Source organism: Cibotium barometz, chromosome 36 (assembly GCF_041138505.1).
Source record: "Cibotium barometz isolate CiBa-2024 chromosome 36, ASM4113850v1, whole genome shotgun sequence".
NCBI lineage: Eukaryota > Viridiplantae > Streptophyta > Polypodiopsida > Cyatheales > Cibotiaceae > Cibotium > Cibotium barometz.
The window spans coordinates 41,140,176-41,162,505 of NC_141081.1; the positions used below are offsets into that span (position 1 = coordinate 41,140,176).

At 39.5% G+C, this 22,330-nt stretch overlaps 1 protein-coding gene across 1 annotated transcript; it reads right to left on the reverse strand.

The window, feature by feature from the left end:
• Positions 1-1,598: 1,598 nt before the first annotated feature.
• On the reverse strand, positions 1,599-2,102 carry LOC147617899 (uncharacterized). Its single transcript, XM_086775597.1, has 2 exons — positions 1,830-2,102; positions 1,599-1,737 (listed from the first exon to the last, which is right to left on the reverse strand). The coding sequence occupies exons 1-2, from the start codon at positions 2,091-2,093 to the stop codon at positions 1,612-1,614; spliced, it is 390 nt and encodes a 129-aa protein (XP_086631723.1). The 5' UTR covers positions 2,094-2,102; the 3' UTR covers positions 1,599-1,611.
• Positions 2,103-22,330: the final 20,228 nt, after the last annotated feature.

Below are 22,330 nucleotides of genomic sequence, written 5' to 3' on the forward strand. Positions count from 1 at the left end.
TGTGCATGGATGTTTGAATGATGTGGATTGACGTGTGGATTGATGTGGAGGATGTGGATTGGTGTGTGTATGATGAGTAAAGGATGTGGATTGATGTGGTAGATGTGGATGGATGTATGGATGAGGTGGATTGATGTGTGGATAATGTGGATTGATGTGCATGGATGTTTGAATGATGTGGATTGACGTGTGGAATTATGTGGATGGATGTATGGATGATGTGAATTGATGTGTGGATGATGCGATTGGATGTGATTTGATGTAGGAATGATGTGATGTGATAGGGATCGATGATGAAAATAAAATTGTGGTAAGATGAAAAAAGATGGGGTCTAATGTGAAAGGATGCAGAGTAATGTGAAAAGGATGCGGAGCAATGTGAAAATATAATTGTTGTAAGATGAAAAAAGATGGGGTCTAATGTGAAAGGATGCGGAGTAATGAGAAAATATGGAAATATTATTGGAACTGTATTTGTTTATGAAATCTGTTTTTAAATGACTGTTTGTTCAAGAATGCTGGGGAAGCATTTTGACCGTCTTGTGAATAAGGTCATGTGGATACCTATCTTTTAAAGTTGCAACTGCTTTGACGGAGAGTCAACGGAGGACGTCTCGCATAGCAAGGTCGGCCGAGGTCTTGACCAGCCTCGGTTTGATTTAAATGGTGAGCTTCCGGTATAGTGGATGAGGGACCAAGGAAGCGGCCTATGAGTGAAGCGCTAGGTGACCTGCGAAGGATCCTAGAGGGTGCTAACCATACGGTGCTCGGGCTCTAGGTCGTCGAAGATACCCACGAGTACGTCGAGGAAGATATTGGAACAAGGAGTAAGAGTTATTTTCTGAATTCGAGAATTCGAGCATGGATCTGGTTGATTGACCTTGCTGGTCCTCAACGGATGAGTCCATGGCTCTTTTATATGGATCTGTTGGTTGATATTGCTGATCTTCAACGGAGATTCCATCTAGATATTTTTATGTGATTATATTGTTGGGTACTATGAGCTAGGAACTATTGAAAAGGCCCCTGAGTGAACAGGTGGTGAGCGTTCTGGTTGCCAATGATGCCATACACTACTACATGTTAGCCTAATACCGGTGCTTATACCGACGCTATTTAACGGGGTCTAAAAAAGCCCCGTCATCGGTATAAGCGCCGGAACCACAGCGTCGGTATAAGCGTCGGGTAACAATACCGGCGCCTATACCGGTGCATATACCGACGCTCACCGGGGGTAATACCGGCGCATAAACCGGCGTCTATACCGGTGCATATACCGTGTTATATACCGGGGTAAGTACCGGGGTGTATACCGACTAAAATACCGAGATATATACCAATGCATATACCGACGTCAGTACCGGGGTATATACCGACGCTGTAGCAGAAATTTTTTTTTGGGCAGAATAGTGCTGCCTGGCTATTGCCTAGCTGCCTGCAATGAGCAGGATCAACAACAGCAAACAGACAGCACCATTCTGTCTAAAATAGAGCACAAAAACAACCGTGCTCGTTTTTATATTTTCCTGATCGACAAACAAGAAATTAAATTAAACATTAATACTCAAGAATGTTTTGATCATATTTCATTAGTTTGAAGGTCATCTTACATCATGGTAATGCCTCCCAATTGACGGTCTCTCCTTCTTCTTCAAGCATCTCAAACAAGGCCACAAGGCCATGTTTGTGAGCGTACTTCTCCTCTCGCCTACTTGGTGGGCGATTCATGGCCAACTCCTGCACACACGATTAACAATTATAACTTTTAGAAATCAACATTTAGCCCACATACATACATTTACATAAATAAAATTGCTACAAACACTTACGAATTCATGGCGCATGGTTTCGTAACCACCACTCCCAAGATGAGAAGCCCCTACTGTTTGGAGTCTTGCCCTTGCCGCCTCTCTTTGTTGTTGAAACCTCTCTGGTGTCTCGGTGAGCTCCTGAGCAATGGCTGCCCACTCCCTGTCATCTAGCCAAACAGGTTTCTCTTTCCCCTCTCTAAATGCGTCCCTCGCCTCTGACCTACGATGCCCCATCAAAATGCGAGCTGTATACTGTATCCACTCATTAGAGACGACATTCATAGGGTCAGATGGCTGGAACTCTTGCTTTATCTTTGTATTTATATAATTTTTCTTCCCCTTGTCTTGCTGATCCCATTTAGTCATGACAGAGTCATGAAACTGTATAGTGCACAATTGTCGAATGCGTGTCTTCATTGCCTTCCCTGCACTATCCATTATTGGTGCCCCATCCCTAATTGTGTAAATCTTGCTGTTGTCATGGTCATGTGCACCCCAGGGAGTGGAAGGTGACCCTATGGGTGTGCTATCAACAGATGAGAGCGAAGGACGACGCTCACGTGGTGGTGGTGTCACAGCATCTGTGGCACTACCACCACAACAACCTCCCCCTGAAGACCTACTACGTGAGTGCCGTCTATGTGAAGAGGTGGTAGATCGGGCTGTAAGAGGAGTGGAAGGCTGTGTGGTATGAGGTGTGGGAGCTGCTGTCGTACCCACGGGTGTGGGAACTGGCGTCGGGAAGCCAGATGGTGAGGCAGATGTCCCTGCTCCAGAACCCCAATAACTCTGAGCCATGGCTCTCTGCTCTGGAGTCATGGACGAAAGAAAACCATATAACTGCTGGGGACTCATGCCCTGCGGTGTAGGATTAAATGAGAAATCTGGACTGTAGTCGTAGGGCGGTGAGTCACCCATGGCCTGTTGGACAAAAAACCATATGACAAACTTGTGCGAAATGAAAATTACACGGTAAACAATGAATGAAAGAACCATAAGACAAACATTAACAATGATAAACAACATTGGTAAAACTATATCAACTTGCTCCTACAGTAGCGATTATGATGGTAAACATTAACAATGGTAAACAATGAAAGGACCTTCAATGTCATAAAACCATTACAAATATGTCATAACTATTTGCATAATCATTAAGATACATCATTTTAAAAATCATTATCTATTCTATCATCCTCATTAAGATCAGTAGCCCCAAAGAGATCTATGTCTATGTACATTTCAGCATCCTCATCATTAAAAGTCCCTTGATGAAGGATGTCTTCATCATCTATGTCTTCTTCCTCAACTTGTTTTTCAGCTTCCTTGGTTTGCACCTCTTCATTTGGATCTTGCTCTAGTTGCTCCTCTTCATTTGCTTGCTCCTCTTCATTGTTTCATTGGACGTCTCGCATAGCAAGGTCGGCCGAGGTCTTGACCAGCCTCGGTTTGATTTAAATGGTGAGCTTCCGGTATAGTGGATGAGGGACCAAGGAAGCGGCCTATGAGTGAAGCGCTAGGTGACCTGCGAAGGATCCTAGAGGGTGCTAACCATACGGTGCTCGGGCTCTGGGTCGTCGAAGATACCCACGAGTACGTCGAGGAAGATATTAGAACAAGGAGTAAGAGTTATTTTCTGAATTCGAGAATTCGAGCATGGATCTGGTTGATTGACCTTGCTGGTCCTCAACGCGGATGAGTCCATGGCTCTTTTATATGGATCTGTTGGTTGATATTGCTGATCTTCAACGGAGATTCCATCTAGATATTTTTATGTGATTATATTGTTGGGTACTATGAGCTAGGAATTATTGAAAAGGCCCCTGAGTGAACAGGTGGTGAGCGTTCTGGTTGCCAATGATGCCAATATAGGTACACCGATAAAGGAAGGAATTGGAAATTAGGATTCAACTGGATAATTAGAGGATTATGATCAGTAACACTATGGTTTCATTAAATGATTAGTAACACTATGGTTTCATTAAATAATTGTTTTAAAGATTGTTGAATCTGTGAAAAAGGCAAGTTCATATTGGTTGTGTAAGTGGTGTGACTAGTTTTATGTTTGCATGAGTATCCGACTAGGGGACCTGGGAACTTTTTTCCCTGGTACCTGGGACAAAACCTAACCAAATTCCTAATTGGATCCCATCACTACGGTGGTTGGGCGGTTAGCTAACCCATGGGACTGGTTGGGGTTAGACTGGACTGATGGATCCCTAAATCGAGACTCAATTTCGTATAGTACGATAGCTGAAGTAAATCCCGGACAAAAATTGTTCTATGGAAAAGAATCAATGGTTGTGCCTCTCAATGAGGAAAAAAGTGTTGGTCTCTATAATCCAAGTACAATCTTTTCCCTGATCTGACTATGGGACTTACAGGTTCGGTCAGATCAGTTCAGTTAGTTAAGACTTTTGACTACGTTACAGAAAAATTATCCTGGAGGAATCGCCCGTGCTTTCCGAGCAAGGGAAGTTTTTTCGGGTTCAGTTTTGGAAAAATCGATGGATTAGTCTCTTGTCCGGATATCCGTGGGCAAGGCCCCGAGTGTAGGACCCTGCCCCGCACAAGAAGTGCTACTTCCGCTGCTAGCACCCTTGAATTCGTTGTGCGGTGGGGTCACGGATCTTACAGCTGGTATCAGAGCAAATTGGCTAATGAGGATCAACTGAGAAGCCAAAAATGTCAAAATTTTATGAAGAAGCAGTAAAAGGTTGTAATTGTGTGATAAAATTCATACAAATTAATATTCAAATTGAAATTCATAAATTGATAATTGGGTCTTCAGATGGAACTACCGCGATTGTATGGAATCCCTGACTTGCTTGAGGCCTAGACATGATGGTATTTACCTTATAGTTCCAAGGACCATGACTACCCGTATATACCGAGGGTGTAACTGTAGCTCTTTACTGGCAGTATATACGAGTAAATCTAAGACTTGAAATTGTAAGCATTAAATGATGAATTCGAATGTGGTTGATATGATTTTAAATTCTGATTGAGAAGAACTAATGAGTTAATTTGGATTCTAATTGAAAAATGAAGATTTCTGAATTTTGGCTGAAAATAACTAAGCAAAACCACAATAAGGATAAATGGGACGAGTCCCTGTGATAATGTTCGTATATCTGGAATGAGGTTAATGACTTCAGCAAATCACTATGAGATTAGTGGATTGTGCTGGGGCAGACTGCTGCTGTTTGATAAAAAACAGAAGCAGGATGTAACACACACAAGAGAAGCAAACCCTAATCCATAATCATCAACCATAAAGAAGGAGAGAAGCCATAGTCACCATCTCTCTCACACACACAAAGGGGAACACAACATAGTGTTATGTCCACACTACAAAGTAAACCTAATGTAATGTCCACACACACTATGACCAGCTGGACACGCGGTCATTTATGTCTCACACATGTTCCTACCTAATCTGCCAGCACATAGCATAGCTGGCTCACACTGACATCGAGCTTGAATCTCAACAGCCCCTCTCAAGCTCATGATGTACTGCCGATGAAGATGTAGATGAGCTTGGGATATCAACACTCTCAACACTCCCCCTCAAGCTCATCCCATGTACTCCCAACATAGTCCGGAAGTACTCAAACTTCTCCCTGCTAAGTGGCTTCGTGAAGATATCAGCCACCTGCTCATCAGTCTTCACATAGTGAAGATCAACTGTACCATCCAGCACCTTTTCTCTGACAAAGTGATAATGGACCTCTATGTGTTTGGTCCTCGCATGAAATACTGGATTCTTTGCCAACTGCATACTGCTCATGTTGTCACAATGTATGACAACTTTGCCATCAAGAGGCTCACATAAATCTGCCAAGAGACTCTTTAACCATATAGCCTCACAAGTAGCAATGGCTGCACCTCTGTACTCAGCCTCTGTACTGGATAAAGCAACTGTAGGTTGCTTTTTGCTACTCCAACTCACCACAGCACTGCCAAGTGTAAAAGCATATCCACTAGTAGACCTCCTGTCATATGCGCTACCTGCCCAATCAGCATCTGTGTAGCCATGTATGTCCAAGCTTTTACCACTCTCATAGAATAAACCATAATGTGCTGTGGTTTTCACATATCTCATGATGCGTCTCACTGCATCCAAATGTGGTTTCCTGGGGCTCTGCATAAACTGGCTGACTAGCCCCACGGCATAACTCAAATCCGGGCGTGTGATAGTCATATATATGAGACTACCAACCATCTTCCTGTACATGGAAGGATCATCTAATTCCTCGCCATAATCAGCCCGCAACTTCACATTTTGCTCCAATGGTGTACTCATAGGCTTACACCCTGTCATGCCATACTTTGCCAACATATCCAAGGCATATTGGCGCTGTACTAACCAAGTACCTGCATGATCTTTCACCACTTCAATGCCAAGGAAGTATCTCAACTCACCAAGATCTTTCATGTCAAATTGCCCACTCAAAGCTTTCTTGACATGCATCACATCTGCACTATGATCACCTGTAATAATCAAGTCATCCACATAGATGACTAGTAAAACAATCCCATGTTGTGTCTTCTTCACATAGAGTGAAGAATCTGCTGTAGAAGTCTGAAAACCAAGTGAGATAAGATATCTGCTCATCTTATCACTCCAAGCACGAGGTGCTTGCTTTAGACCATACAATGCCTTTTTCAACCTGCATACGTGAGTGGGATATCTAGGGTGTACATACCCTTCTGGCTGTGCCATGTATACTTCCTCTTGTAAATCTCCATTCAGAAATGCATTCTTAACATCCATCTGATGCATTTCCCAGCCATTAGCTGCAGCCATAGCAATGACTGCTCTCACTGTGCCCATCTTAGCCACTGGGCTAAACGTCTCATCATAATCCAATCCATGGGTCTGTGCATAACCCTTTGCTACCAATCTTGCCTTATGTCTTTCAATAGAACCATCAGATTTGCACTTCACTTTGTAAACCCATTTACATCCAATAACATTCTTATCCTTTGGTAGTGCAACCAAGTCCCATGTATCATTATGGACCAATGCGTCCATTTCCACATCCATTGCTTTTTCCCATACATGCTCTCCAACAGCCTCTGTATAGCATGTAGGTTCCACATGCTTCACCATAGATGTCATGTATGCATAGTGCATAGCAAAATCTCTGTATGTCAACCTGTCAACAGGATATCTGACCCTCTGGGATCTTCGCAATGCATGCGGGTCACTCTGTACACCTGTAACTCGAGCATGTGGTGGCACATATCTGTCCTGCCTAACACCAGGTGTGCGTACAACAGGTATCCCTAGCTCCTCATCCAAACTCTCTGAGCTAGAGGACTCATAACCTGTGATCCCAATTCCCTCGACTTTCTTCTTGCCTTTATCCATAGCACTACTCCCAGTGCTCACACTCTCATGTCTCAGACGTCCTGACCATGGACGTACACTGCTACTACTCTCAGCTTCTGCTGCTGGCCCAGACATAGTAGTAGAACTAGAACTTGCTTGTGATGGCAAGTTCACAGGCACATTCGCCTCAAGTGTGTCAATGACTCCCTCATCTTTGGCTTTATACCAACTAGCAAGCTCATCGAATACAACATCTCGTGAGATGACTACTTGTCTAGTTTGAGGGTTATAGCATTTGTAAGCTTTGCGATCCTGTGCATATCCAACAAATACACATTTCTCTGCCTTAGGATCCAATTTCCGTCTTCTTTCATCAGGCACATGAACATAAGCTACACATCCAAAGACTTTAAGATGTCCAATGTCTGGCCTATAACCTGTGAGCCGCATCTCTGGCGTGCTTCCATGAATGGCTGCTGTAGGTGTTTTGTTCAATATATAAACTGCAGTAGCACATGCTTCTGCCCAATAGTAATCTGGCATGCTCTTTTCATTAAGCATCGCCCTTGCCACTTCACATATAACTCTATTCTTCCTCTCAGCCACACCATTCTGCTGAGGTGTATACCTGCATGTCAATTGTCTCCTTATTCCATGCTTCCTCAAGAAATGCTCAAAGGCCTTTGAGGTGTATTCACCACCTCCATCTGTCCTCAGACATTTAATCCAACAGCCATACTGCTTTTCTGCAAAAGCTTTGAAATCCATGAATTTTTCCAATACTTCACTCTTCTCCCTGAGAAAGTATATCCATGTCATCCTGCTAAAGTCATCAATGAATGTAACATAGTATAAACTGCCTTTGATAGATGGGTTTTGTGCAGGACCCCATACATCACTATGTACGATCTCAAGTGGCCTGTTACTCATATTTCCTTCTCTAGGAAATCTCAATCTTGCCTGCTTCCCAAACTGACAGGCTTCACAAACATGCATATGTCCATCATATTTGAACCTAGGCAATCCATTGACTATGCCTCTTGTTTGCATGTTCTTTAATCTCTGTATATTTACATGGCCAATCCTCTTGTGCCACATATCAATATCCTGTACCACATTCCTGCTCTTTGAGAACATGGCTGATTTTAGCTCAGGAATTCCAGCATCCAGCTTAAACAGTCTTCCTTCTTTCTTGCCTTTAGCAATCACTCTACATCCATGTTTAAAGTCTTCAACGAAGCATCCATGCTCATTGAATCTAACCTGTAATCCCTGTTCTACCATTTGACCAACTGAGGCCAAGCTTTTAGTGATCGAAGGCACATACAGCACATCTGACATAGACTTTGTCTGACCATTATGCATGACCAATGGTACACTTCCAACATGTGTAATGACATGCTGGGTATCATCACCTGTTTCCACATAGCCCTTCACATCCATTGGCTTCATGTGCTCAAACCATTCTCCATGACATGTCATATGGTTTGATGCTCCTGAGTCCATGTACCATGTATCATCATTCTCAGCATTTGTTGTCATAGAACCCACAACATGCTTCATGGCAAACAAATGATTTGCAGTTCCATCATTGCTACTTGATGCATAGTTGCCACCATGTTGTGCATAGTTTCCACCATAATGACCACCACGTTGTGCTCTTCCCCCTCTCAAATCATTCTGTTTGCGAAAGCAATCTCTCGCCATATGACCATATTTGCCACAATAATGGCATTCCACATCTTGCATAGAATTTTGTTGGCCTTGCCAACGTCCTCGTCCACGGGGGTTACCTCTGCCTCGCTGAGGTGCATAACCACGACCACCTCGAGCACCATATGAAGGCTGAAAATTCTGCTGTGGAGGCCTATCCTGCCATCCACGACCATTACCACCACGTCCACGTGATGCGAATCTCCCCCTGCCTCGAAAGCCTCTAGATGAGTAAAAAGCTTGATTTCTTGCATGTTCATCATTGCTTGACGAGGATGCACCACCTGTAACACTCATACCACCAAGGCCAAGCTTCAATTCTTCCACAATGAGCAATGACACAAGCTCATTAAAGTCTGGCATTCCTCCCAACCTTACTGAGATGGAAGTGTCAAAAGATTTGTATTCTTTGCCTAAACCACGCAACGTGAGTGCAACCAAATCATCATCATCCATTGGGGCATGGATTGATGACAAGGAATCAGCATAACCCTTGATTTCCTGAACATACTCATGTATACTCCGATTCCTTCGTGTTACACTGTGAATCTGTTGCTTTAGTTGTATCTTCCTGGCACCAGTGGCTGTCTCATACATTCTGCACAAGATACCCCATGCTTCTTTCGGTGTATCTGCATCTTGGATGTGAATAAGCAAGGCATCTGTTACACATATTGAAAAATAATGCAACACCTTCGAGGACCGCTCTACCCATTGCTTGTGAGCCAGTAACTGAGCATTATTTGGTTGAGGAGGGAGGTATGGCTCCGGGTCTTCCTCCGAGACAAGACTCCACAACCCTTTGCCTTTCAAAAAACTCTTCATTCGAAACTTCCATACTTGAAAGTTAGTGCGATCAAGCTTCTCTCCAACAATCTGTATCGGACCATCTCCCATTGTTGCAAAAAAATAGAGTAGATGTACCCTTTCGATCACACTGTACGAAGTACCTGTAATGCTCCAAATCTCTTCAAATCACATCAAATGCTTGCAAATTGTGTGCATTAACATCCCACAATGGTTCACCAACAATGTACACTCGATCAAAGTTGAAATCAAATGAAACTCCTTCACAAAAAAATTTTCTGGTTTTTTTTCGCCAGTAAATTCTCGCCAGTAACCAGTCAAGATTATGCTCTAAATCCTTCAAATCTTGTCCAAATGCAATGATTCAACTTGCATTAGCTTCCCAACACATTGCTCCAACATATCCTAGAAGGGTTTGATCCAATTCTTCAAGGGGAATGAGAACCACCAAGTTTTGTAACCTCTGGTTTGAATTTTTTTGCACCTGTCAGGTACCACCTCTCACTAAAATTGCTCTATCTCCTTCAAATCTTCTCCAAATCCAAAACTTTTTGATTCAAAAGTTTAGCAACTCATAGGACTCTACTTGTACCAGAGGAATTTGGCCAATTTGATATAGGCAAAGATTAATGCCTTGATTAAAAATGCTCTGTTTCTGGACAGAATTTCTGCAAACCTGCACACCTCTGATAAATCACTTCAATGAGCTCCAAATACATGAAATGAGCTGCAACCAAGCATCACAAGGCCTTAGCAATGTATTTGCTAAACTCTCCAAGCTTTAAAGCATTCAATTTGGTGTCCAAATGAGTGAATTAGGATGTAATCTTATCAAACTCTTCAGAAATCTGCATAGAAAAGCGCCGCCTGCTGTTGTGGGCTGTAGAGAGAGGGGAAATCAAAATTGAATAGATAGGCCTCTTAGCAATGACCTAATCTACCTTGGGTATGAAGGGTTTAGCTCAATTTTGCCTCTAGCTCCTGCAATTGATCCTCCACGGGGGGTATGTCCACTGGTTTTGTGAAAAACCAGAAACTTTTACATAAATCCACTTTCTCTTGATTTTAATCAAATCTGTATGCATCAATCTGCTTCAAGATTCTGTATGTTGCTTGTGCCCACTTTGCTAATACATTTGCAAGCCCAAATACATGTGCCTTTGTGTATACATTTGCCAAGAGTATACATTCACTTCAAGCTTTCCATGAAAGCTTAGAGAAAAAACCAGAATTTTTCCTTTGCTTTGTGCCCTTCAATCTTCACTTAACTTGCTCTTTGGTACCTGCAATCCGCAGAGGGGGTCTTGCTACACTCACCAATGGTCCTTAGCTCTCAGATCTGATGCCGGTGTGTGCTCCACAGCTTTTCCTTTGCTCCAAGCTCCAATGGCTTCCTTCACAGCTTTTTCTTCTTCTTCTCTCTTCTCTCACTCACTCTCACAACTCAGCTAATGAGCTCTTGGCTCTGATACCATGATAAAAAACAGAAGCAGGATGTAACACACACAAGAGAAGCAAACCCTAATCCATAATCATCAACCATAAAGAAGGAGAGAAGCCATAGTCACCATCTCTCTCACACACACAAAGGGGAACACAACATAGTGTTATGTCCACACTACAAAGTAAACCTAATGTAATGTCCACACACACTATGACCAGCTGGACACGCGGTCATTTATGTCTCACACATGTTCCTACCTAATCTGCCAGCACATAGCATAGCTGGCTCACATTGACATCGAGCTTGAATCTCAACACTGTTAACACTTGACCGAGTGGATCAAGTAAAGGGGTGTCAAATTAAAACTCTATAAAATTGAAAATTTTCATGGCGGATTGTTCAGATAGAAATCTCGGTCCCAAGATTTTGTTGGGTTTTCCAGACTATAAGGAAAACCCAGAATCAATTGGATTTTAAGGGGAAAAAATTTTCTCCTCTAGATTTGCGAGATGAGGACATCTTGCGTTTTTTAAGTGGGGTAGAATGTAAGATTCCTCCCCAGTCTCTCAAGATGTCCAGCATCTTCCCCTGTTAATCAAATCCCTCTTCAGAAATATAAAAGATCTTGTTTCTACCTATTTTGGCTTAGAGAGAGAAAATGTTCTAGAGAGAGGTTATTCAGATTTTGGATATTTTTGGATGGAAAAATATCTCTTATTAAAATAAGTTCCCCCAAAACAGAAGTTCAAAAAGATTTTCAAAAGGTGCATTAGAAATCAAGTATAATCTGTTGAAGTGGCCTTATCCTAGGGGTCCAAATTTTCAAAAAAATTAAATTAAGGTTTTGAGGGGCCAATCAGATTCATCCAAATGTGTGGAGAATATAAATAGAAGCAATTAAAAAAATCCCCCCCAAAAATGAGTAAATACTCACATAAGATGAAGAGTGGACTAAGGACCAAAGGAATTCTTAAAAAATGGATTTTTGACACCTCAAAATGGGAATTCCCCCCCTCATGAATGAGGCACCTACTTCACATGTGTAATGGAGTTTTAAATCATCAAAAATTGAGATATTTCATCTCTCCTCTCTCCTAATTCAAGTCTAGTTCCAAAAAGTAAGCTAAACTGATCTAAAAATGGACAAAAATTGACCAAACTGATCTGGAAAATTCTAGAATCAGTTTGCTTGGTTAGGAGCTCACTTTTTCCTACAAATAGAAGCCTCCCCCTTTTGTTGAAGCTTAATAGTGTATTATGCACTGTTACTCTACTCCACCCCAGAGTCAAGAACTATGAATTTCTTAATAATTCATTAAGTTTTGATCATTCCCTCTTCTAAAGAATTGGTGGCCACTCTTGTTGCAAACAAGAGTAGATCCCTCAAACCATCAAGCCAAAGGAAAGCTCTCAGAATTCTTGTAAGTTAGTAATTTTGCCTTTTCTTTATTCTTTTAATGGTTTTTCTAATCTTGTTTTATTTAAATTGAAAACTCTGATGCTATGCCTTGCTGAAAATGCTTTCCCCCTCTCTCATTCTTAAATTCAGCCCTTCTTTATCCTAGTTAAGTAATCTAATTGTTGGAATTAAACTTTTCATATTGTTTCTTTTTTAAAAGTGAAATTAGATTAGTTTAGAGTGCTTAAAACCAATTGGGGATCATTTTTAAGTAATTTTAAGTTAAGAAAAATTGCAAAATGGTTAGTCATACAAAGGAGGTTATGGCAAAATTTTCTAAAAATTGGTGAAATAAGTTTTATCTTTTATTATGCAAAAAGAGTAATCCCCACCAATTGTGTATTCTAAAAGTGTAATTTTGATTTTATGCATAAGAAGAAATTTATTTTTAATTCGAAAGAGTTATTATCATCAATTTTCATTTTATGCATTAGGAAGATGCATAAAGAAATTTATTTCTATTTCGAAAGAGTTATTCTCATCAATTTTCATTTTATGCATAGGAAGATGCATAAAGAAATTTATTTTTATTTCAAAAGAGTTATTCTCATCAATTTTGATTTTATGCATAGGAAGATGCATAAAGAAATTTATTTTTATTTCGAAAGAGTTATTCTCATCAATTTTGATTTTATGCATCGGAAGATGCATAAAGAAAATTATTTTTATTTTGAAAGAGTATCTTTATAATAAAAAAATAAGGATTCTCTTGCATTCTAAGAATGGATGTGATGAGATGGGATGTGAATCAGATAGATGACAATGAATAGAGAATCGATGTGATGAAAATTAAAGTAATGAGAATGAGAGGTAGATAGATGTGATGATATGTGATGCGAATCAAATAGATGAGAATGAATGGATGGATAGATGTGATGAGAATAGGAGTGACGAGAATGTGAGGTGAATAGATGTGATGAGAAGTAATGTAAATCTGGAAATGAATGGATGGACGGATGTGGATGTATGTGAAAGAATGGATGTGTATGTGATAAGTATGGATGTGGATGTATGTGAAAGGATAGATGTGGATGTGTATGTGATAAATATGGATGTGGATGTATGTGAAATGATAGATGTGGATGTGTATGTGATAAGTATGGATGTGGATGTATGTGAAAGGATAGATGTGGATGTGTATGTGATAAGTATGGATGTGGATGTATGTGAATGATGGATGTGGATGTATGTGAAAGAATGGATGTGTATGTGATAATTATGGATGTGGATGTATGTGAAAGGATAGACGTGGATGTGTATGTGATAAATATGGATGTGGATGTATGTGAAAGGATAGATGTGGATGTGTATGTAATAAGTATGGATGTGGATGTATGTGAAAGGATATATGTGGATATGTATGTGATAAGTATGGATGTGGGAGAATATATGTGGATGTAAATGTGATGGATATGAACGAGAATTGAAGCGATGAGATGTGATGTAAATTGGATAGATATGAATGATAAGGGATGTGAATGAATGATATAGGATGTGAATGAATGTGATAGCATATGAATCGGGATGTAAATGAATGATAAGGGATGTGAATGGATGTGATGTGATGTGAATCGAGATGTGAATGAATGATATAGGATGTGAATGAATGATAAGGGATGTGAATGGATGTGATGGGATGTGAATCGGGATGTGAATGAATGATAAGGGACATTAATGAATGTGTTAGCATGTGAATCAGGATGTGAATGAACGAGATGTGATGAGAAATGAATGTGATCAGATGCGATGTAAACTAGATAGATGTTAATGTATGTGAAGTGATGAGATATATGGGTAGATGCAAGTGGGTGAGATCTGATGAGGATAAATGAGGAAATAAGTGATGAGATAGAAAAAGATGTGATTAGATGAGAATGGGAATGCTTATGAAATGAGGTGGATTGACGTGTGTGTGGATTGATGTGCATGGATGTTTGGATGATGTGGATTGACGTGTGGATTGATGTGGATGGATGTATGGAAGATTTGGATGGATGTGTGGATAATGTGGATTGATGTGTATGGATGTTTGAATGATGTGGATTGACGTGTGGATTGATGTGGATTGGTGTGTGTATGATGAGTGAAGGATGTGGATTGATGTGGATGATGTGGATGGATGTATGGATGAGGTGGATTGATGTGTGGATAATGTGGATTGATGTGCATGGATGTTTGAATGATGTGGATTGACGTGTGGATTGATGTAAGATGGGGTCTAATGTGAAAGGATACATAATGAGAAAAGATGGAAATATTGTTAGAACTATATTTGTTTGTGAAAGCTGTTTTTAAATGACAGAAATGAATGTGATAAGATGCGATGTAACCTGGATAGATGTTAATAATGTATATGAAGTGATGAGATATATGGGTAGATGCAAGTGGGTGAGATCTGATGAGGATAAATGAGGAAATAAGTGATGAGATAGAAAAAGATGTGATTAGATGAGAATGGGAATGCTTATGAAATGAGGTGGATTGATGTGTGGATAATGTGGATTGATGTGCATGGATGTTTGGATGATGTGGATTGACGTGGGGATTGATGTGGATGGATGTATGGAAGATGTGGATTGACATGTGGATGATATGGATGGATGTATGGAAGATATGGATGGATGTGTAGATTAATGTGGATATGTGGATTGGTGTGTGATGAGTGAAGGATGTGGATGGATAAATGGATGAGGTGGATTGTTGTGTGGATAATGTGGATAATGTGGATTGATGTGCATGGATGTTTGAATGATGTGGATAAATGGATGAGGTGGATTGTTGTGTGGATAATGTGGATTGATGTGCATGGATGTTTGAATGATGTGGATTGACGTGTGGATTGATGTGGATGATGTGGATTGGTGTGTATGATGAGTGAAGGATGTGGATTGATGTGGATGGATGTATGGATGAGGTGGATTGATGTGTGGATAATGTGGATTGATGTGCATGGATGTTTGAATAAAGCTGATCTTCAATGAAGATTCCATCTGGATATTTTTATGTGATTATATTGTTGGGTACTATGAGCTAGGGAACTATTGAAAAGGCCCCTGAGTGAACAGGTGGTGAGCGTTCTGGTTGCCAATGATGCCATAGATACACCAATGAAGGAAGGAATTGGAAATTAGGATTCAACTGGATAGTTAGAGGATTATGATCAGTAACACTATGGTTTCATTAAATGATTATTTTAAAGATTGTTGAATCTGTGAAAAAGGCAAGTTCATATTGGGTGTGTAAGTGGTGTGACTAGTTTTATGTTTGCATGAGTATCCGGCTAGGGGGCCTGGGAACTTTTTTCCCTAGTACCCGGGACAAAACCTAACCAAATTCCTAATTGGATCCCATCACTACACTGGTTGGGCGGTTGGCTAACCCATGGGATTGGATGGGGTTAGGCTGGACTCATGGATCCCTAAATCGAGACTCAATTTCTGTATAGTACGATAGATGAAGTAAATCCCGGACAAAAATTGTTCTATGGAAAAGAATCAACGGCTCTGCCTCTCAATGAGGAAAAAAGCGTTGGTCTCTATGATCCAAGTACAATCTTTTCTGATCTGACTATGGGACTTACGGGTTCGGGCAAATCAGTTTAGTTAGTTAAGACTTTTGACTACATTAGAGAAAAGTTATCCTGGAGGAATCACCTGTGCTTTACGGGCAAGGGAAGTTTTTCCGGGTTTGGTTTTGGAAGAACCGATGGATTAGTCTCTTGTCCGGATATTCGTGGGCGAGGCCCCAAGTGTGGGACCCTGCCCCGCGCAAGAAGTGCTACTTGTGCTGCTAGCACCCCTGAATTTGTTACGCGGTGGGATCAAGGATCTTACAGCAGCTGGTATCAAAGCAAATTGGCTAATGAGGATCAACTGAGAAGCCAAAAATGTCAAAAATTTATGAAGAAGCAGTAAAAGGTTGTAATTGTGTGATAAAATTCATACAAATTGAAATTCGTAAATTTATAATTGGGTCTTCAGAGATGGAAGTACCGCAATTGTATGGAATCCCTGACTTGCTTGAGGCCTAGACATGATGGTATTTACCTTATAGTTCCAAGGACCGTGACTACCCATATATATCAAGGGTATAACTGCAGCTCTTTACTGGCAGTATATACGAGTAAATCTAAGACTTGAAATTACAGTTAGCATTAATACTATCTAGATGATGAATTCGAATATGGTCGATATGATTTTAAATTCTGAATCAGAACTGATGAGTTGATTTGGATTCTGATTGAAAAATGAAGATTTTTGAATTTTGGCTGAATTGTAATAACTAAGCAAAACCACAATAAAGATGAATGGGACGAGTCCTTGTGATAATGTTCATAGCTGGAATGACGTTAATGACTTCAGCAAATCACTATGAGATTAATGGATTATGCTGGCAGACTGCTGCTGTTAACACTTGACCCAGTGGATCAAGTTAAGGGGTGTCAAATTAAAACTCTATAAAATTGAAAATTTTCATGGCGGACTGTTCAGATAGAAATCTTGGTCTAATGGACCATTATTGTGATAAGGATTGAATGTTACGATTTGACTGAATTATTATCTGATGGTGATGAGTTTTATATAAGGGATCTTTATCCCAGGATTTTGTTGGGTTCTCCAGACTATAAGGAACCCAGAATCAATTAGATTTTAAGGGGAAAAAAAATTCTCCTCTAGTTTTGCAAGATGAGGACATCTCGCGTTTTTTAAGTGGGGTAGAATGTAAGATTCCTCCCCAGCCTCTCAAGATGTCCAGCATCTTCCCCTGTAATCAAATCCCTCTTCAGAAATATAAAAGATCTTGTTTCTACATGTTCTGGCTTAGAGAACGAAAATGTTCGAGAGAGAGGTTATTCAGATTTTGGATATTTCTGGATGGAAAAATATCTCTTCTTATTAAAACAAGTTCCCTCGAAACAGAAGTTCAAAAAGATTTTCAAAAGGTGCATTAGAAATCAAGTATAATACGTTCGAGTGGCCTTATCCTAGGGGTCCAGATTTTTGAAAATTTTTAAATTAAAGTTTTGAGGGGCCAATCAGATTCATCCAAATGTGTGGAGAAGATAAATAAAAGAAATAAAGAAAATCCCTCCCAAAAATGAGTAAATACTCACATAAGATAAAGAGTAGACTAAGGACCAAAGGAATTCTTAAAAAATGGATTTTTGACCCTCAAAATGGGAATTCCCCCCCTCATGAATGAGGCGCCTACTTCACATGTGTAATGGAGTTTTAAATCATCAAAAATTGAGATATTTCATCTCTCCTCTCTCCTAATTAAAGTCTAGTTCCAAAAAGTAAGCTAAACTAACCTAAAAATGGTCAAAAATTGACCAAACTGATCTGGAAAATTCAAGAATCAGTTTGCTTGGTTAGGAGCTCACTTTTTCCTACAAATAGAAGCCTCCCCCTTTTGTTGAAGCTTAATAGTGTATTATGCAATGTTACTCTACTCCACCCCAGAGTCAAGAACTATGAATTTCTTAATAATTCATTAAGTTTTGATCATTCCCTCTTCTAAAGAATTGGTGGCCACTCTTGTTGTAAACAAGAGTAGATCCCTCAAACCATCAAGCCAAAGGAAAGCTCTCAGAATTCTTGTAAGTTAGTAATTTTGCCTTTTCTTTATTATTTTAATGGTTTTTCTAATCTTGTTTTGTTTAAATTGAAAACTCTGATGTTATGCCTTGCTAGAAAGGCTTTCTCCCTCTCTCATTCTTAAATTCAGCCCTTCTTTATCCTAGTTAAGTTGTAAGATTCCTCCCCCAACCCCCTTTTTGATGTCTAGTATCTTCCCCCGTAATCAATCCCTCTTCAGAAATATAAAGACCTTGTTTCTAACTGTTTTAACCTAGAGAGAGAAAATATTCTAGAGAGAGAAAATATTCTAGAGAGAGAATATTCAGATTATGAATATTTTTGGATAGAAAAATAACTCATCTTATTAAAATAAGTTTCCCTGAAACAGAAATTCAAAAAAGAATTTTCCAATGTGCAATTGGAATTAATTGGAAATAGGTATAAAGAACCTTAGTCTAAGGGCCTAGATTTTCAGAAATCTTTAGACTATGGTCCAATTAAGGTTTCTATGGGCCAATAGCATCAATCCATGTGTAGGGAGGAGATAAATCCAAATTGTAAAAGAAGATACCTAAAAATGAGTAAATGCTCACATAAGATGAAGAGTTGAAAATGTACAAGGTTTATTAGTAAATAAACACATATGTAAGGAAGGGGAGTTCTTTAAAGGAGGTGCATATTTCACATAAGATGAAGAGTTGAAAATGTACAAGGTTTATTAGTAAATAAACACATATGTAAGGAAGGGGAGTTCTTTAAAGGAGGTGCATATTTCACATAAGATGAAGAGTTGAAAATGTACAAGGCTTATTAGTAAAAAAACTATGACACATATGTAAGGAAGGGGAGTTCTTTAAAGGAGGTGCATATTTCACATAAGATGAAGAGTTGAAAATGTACAAGGTTTATTAGTAAAAAAACTATGACACATATGTAAGGAAGAGGAGTTCTTTAAAGGAGGTGCATATTTCACATAAGATGAAGAGTTGAAAATGTACAAGGTTTATTAGTAAAAAACTATGAGCAATAAAATTTTGACACATATGTAAGGAAGGGGAATTCTTTAAAGGAGGTGCATATTTCACATGCTTGAATGAGTTTTAAACTCAAAAATAATGTGATATTTTTATCTCTCATCTCTCTTGAACCAAACCAAATCAAAATGGAACCAAACCGAATCAAAAAATAACCAAACTAGGTCCAAATCTAGTCCAAATTCAACCAAACTGACTTGGAAAATTCTAGAATCAGTTTGTTTGGTTAGGAGCTCAAATTTTCCTATAAATAGAAGCCTTCCCTTGTTGAAAAAAATATAGTGTCTTATGCTTTGTCACTCTACTCCACCTAAGCCAAATTAGATAGAGTCTTATGCTTTGTTACCCTACCCCACCTAAGCCAAATTAGATAGAGTCTTATGCCTTGTTACTCTACTCCACCTAAGCCAAATTAGATAGAGTCTTATGCTTGTTACTCTACTCCACCTAAGCCAAAATATAGAGTGTCTTATGCATTGTTACTCTACTCTACCTAAGCCAAGAGTTGTGAATTCTTTAATAATTCACTAGTTTTGATACTTCTCTCTTTCTTCAATCCCCATTGGTGGCTCCATCAACATACTAAACCAATTGATTGGTTGGGGGCCTCTACCGTGAATAAAGAATCAAGCAAATCATAAGATAAGTATATTGAATTTTGATCTTTTCTATGATTTCTCAATGATTCTCTCTTCTCAACCCCTCTCAAGCTTGAGAAGTTTAATTGGTATGGTTTTTTTTAAATGCTATTGAAGTTAATTGGTGAATAGTAGTGAAGAGTTACATAATTTAATAAATGCTATAGAAGTTAATTTTCACTTATATTTAAATTCTAATGGTTTTTATAATTTCTCTCTCTCACTCAAGAAATGGTCATACTCATGACCCATTCTCAATCCAAATGAAGCTTTTCATAAAGCCTTTCCTTAATCCAAGATTAAGCTATGCTTGAGGCCAAATTAATGGCTTTTTGCTAAGCTTTTAGTTTATGCACATTGATGATTCAATCCATTATGGATTGATGACCCAATTAGAGACCATTCTAATTGTTTTCTTAATGATCCAATTAGAGACCATTATGGATTGATGATCCAATTAGAGACCATTATGGATTGATGATCCAATTAGAGACCATTCTAATTATTTCTTTAATAATGAGCTTTACCCCTTAGAAAAAAATTGAGATTTATCAGTCATAGTAGCGGAGCTATGGCAAAATTTTTATAGAAATTACGCATAAAATAAATTCATTCAAAGTATAAAAAGAGGAATTCCTACCATATTCTAAGAACTATCATCCTAGATTAATTAAAAGAATTTTATTATGCATGGAGATGTGGATGTTGCATGTAGATGTAGATGTATAGATGTAGATGTGGATGTGGATGGGGATGTATGCATGTAGATGTAGGTGTATAGACGTAGATATGGATGTAGAGGTGGATGTATGCATGTAGATGTAGATGTATAGAGGTGAATGTGAATGTGGATGTGGATGTATGCATGTAGAAATAGATGTGTAGATGAGGATGTAAATGGAGATGTGGATGGATGCATGTAGATGTAGAGGTATAGATGTAGATGTGAATGGAGATGTGGATGTATGCATGTAGATGTAGATGTATAGATGTAGATGTGGATGTGGAGGTGGATGGATGCATGTAGATGTAGATGTATAGATGTAGATGGGAATGGAGATATGGATGTATGGATGTAGATGTAGTTGTGAATGGAGAGGTATATGTATACATGTAGATGTAGATGTATAGATGTAGATGTGGATGTGGATGGGGATGTATGCATGTAGATGTAGGTGTATAGACGTAGATATGGATGTAGAGGTGGATGTATGCATGTAGATGTAGATGTATAGAGGTGAATGTGAATGTGGATGTGGATGTATGCATAGGGATGTAGATGTATGCATGTAGATGTGAATGTACGCATATAGTTGTGGATGTATGGATGTGAATATACGATTGTGATGTGAGGGAATCTGAAGTGATGAGAAGGAAATGATGTGATGGGATGAGTATACATATAAATGGAATATGGAATAAGTAATGTAGATTGAGGAGGGATAATGTGGAAAAATGAAAGTTAAAATAGAAATTGTATTGTAAACTGTTTGTAAATGCTGTTTGTAAATGCTGTCTGTAAAAGATTGTTTTATGTCAAGAATGCTGGGGGGAGCATTTTGACCGTCTTGTGATTAAGGTCGTGATGAGAAAGTTGCAACTGCTGACGGGGAGTCAATGAAGGACGTCTCGCGTAGCAAGGTCGGCCGAGGTCTTGACCAGCCTCGGTGCGATTAAAATGGTGAGCTTCCGGTACGGTGGATGAGGGGCCAAGGAAGCGGCCTATGCGTGAAGCGCTAGGTTACCTGCGAAGGATCCTAGAGGGTGCTGACCATACGGTGCTCGGGCTCTGGGTTGCCTAGGATACCCACGCGTGCGTCGAGGAAGATATTGGAACAGAGTTGGAGTTGTTTTCTGAAATCGAGCATGGATCTGGTTGATTGACCTTGCTGGTCTTCAATGGATGAGTCCATGGCTCCTTATATGGATCTGTTGGTTGATCTTGCTGATCTTCAACGAGAGTCCATCATGTTAAGTGATTATATTGCCAAGTATTATGGGCTAGGAACTATCGAAACGGCTCCTGAGCGTTCTAGTTGCCAATGATGCCATAGATACTCTGAGGAAGGAATGATGGGAAATTAAGAATCAATGGGATAAATTGGACGATGGTGATCAATGATACTATGGTTTTATTAAAGGATTGTTTTAAACTGGTTGAATCTGGTTGAAAAAGGCAATTTCATATTGGGTGTGTGAGTGGTGTGACTAGTTTTATTTTGCATGAACATCCGGCTAGGGGGCCTTGGGACTCTTTTCCTTGGTACCCGGGACAAAACCTAACCAAATTTTTAATGGGATCCCATCACTACAGTGGTTGGGCGGTTGGCTAACCCATGGGATTGGATGGGGTTAGGCTGGACTGATGGATCCGTAAATCGAGACTCAAACTTTTGTTTTTACGATAGAAAAAATAAAATAAAATCCCGGACAGTAATTGTTCTATGGATAGGAATCAACGGCTGTGCCTCTTGAATGGGGAAAAAAGCGTTGATCCCAATGATCCA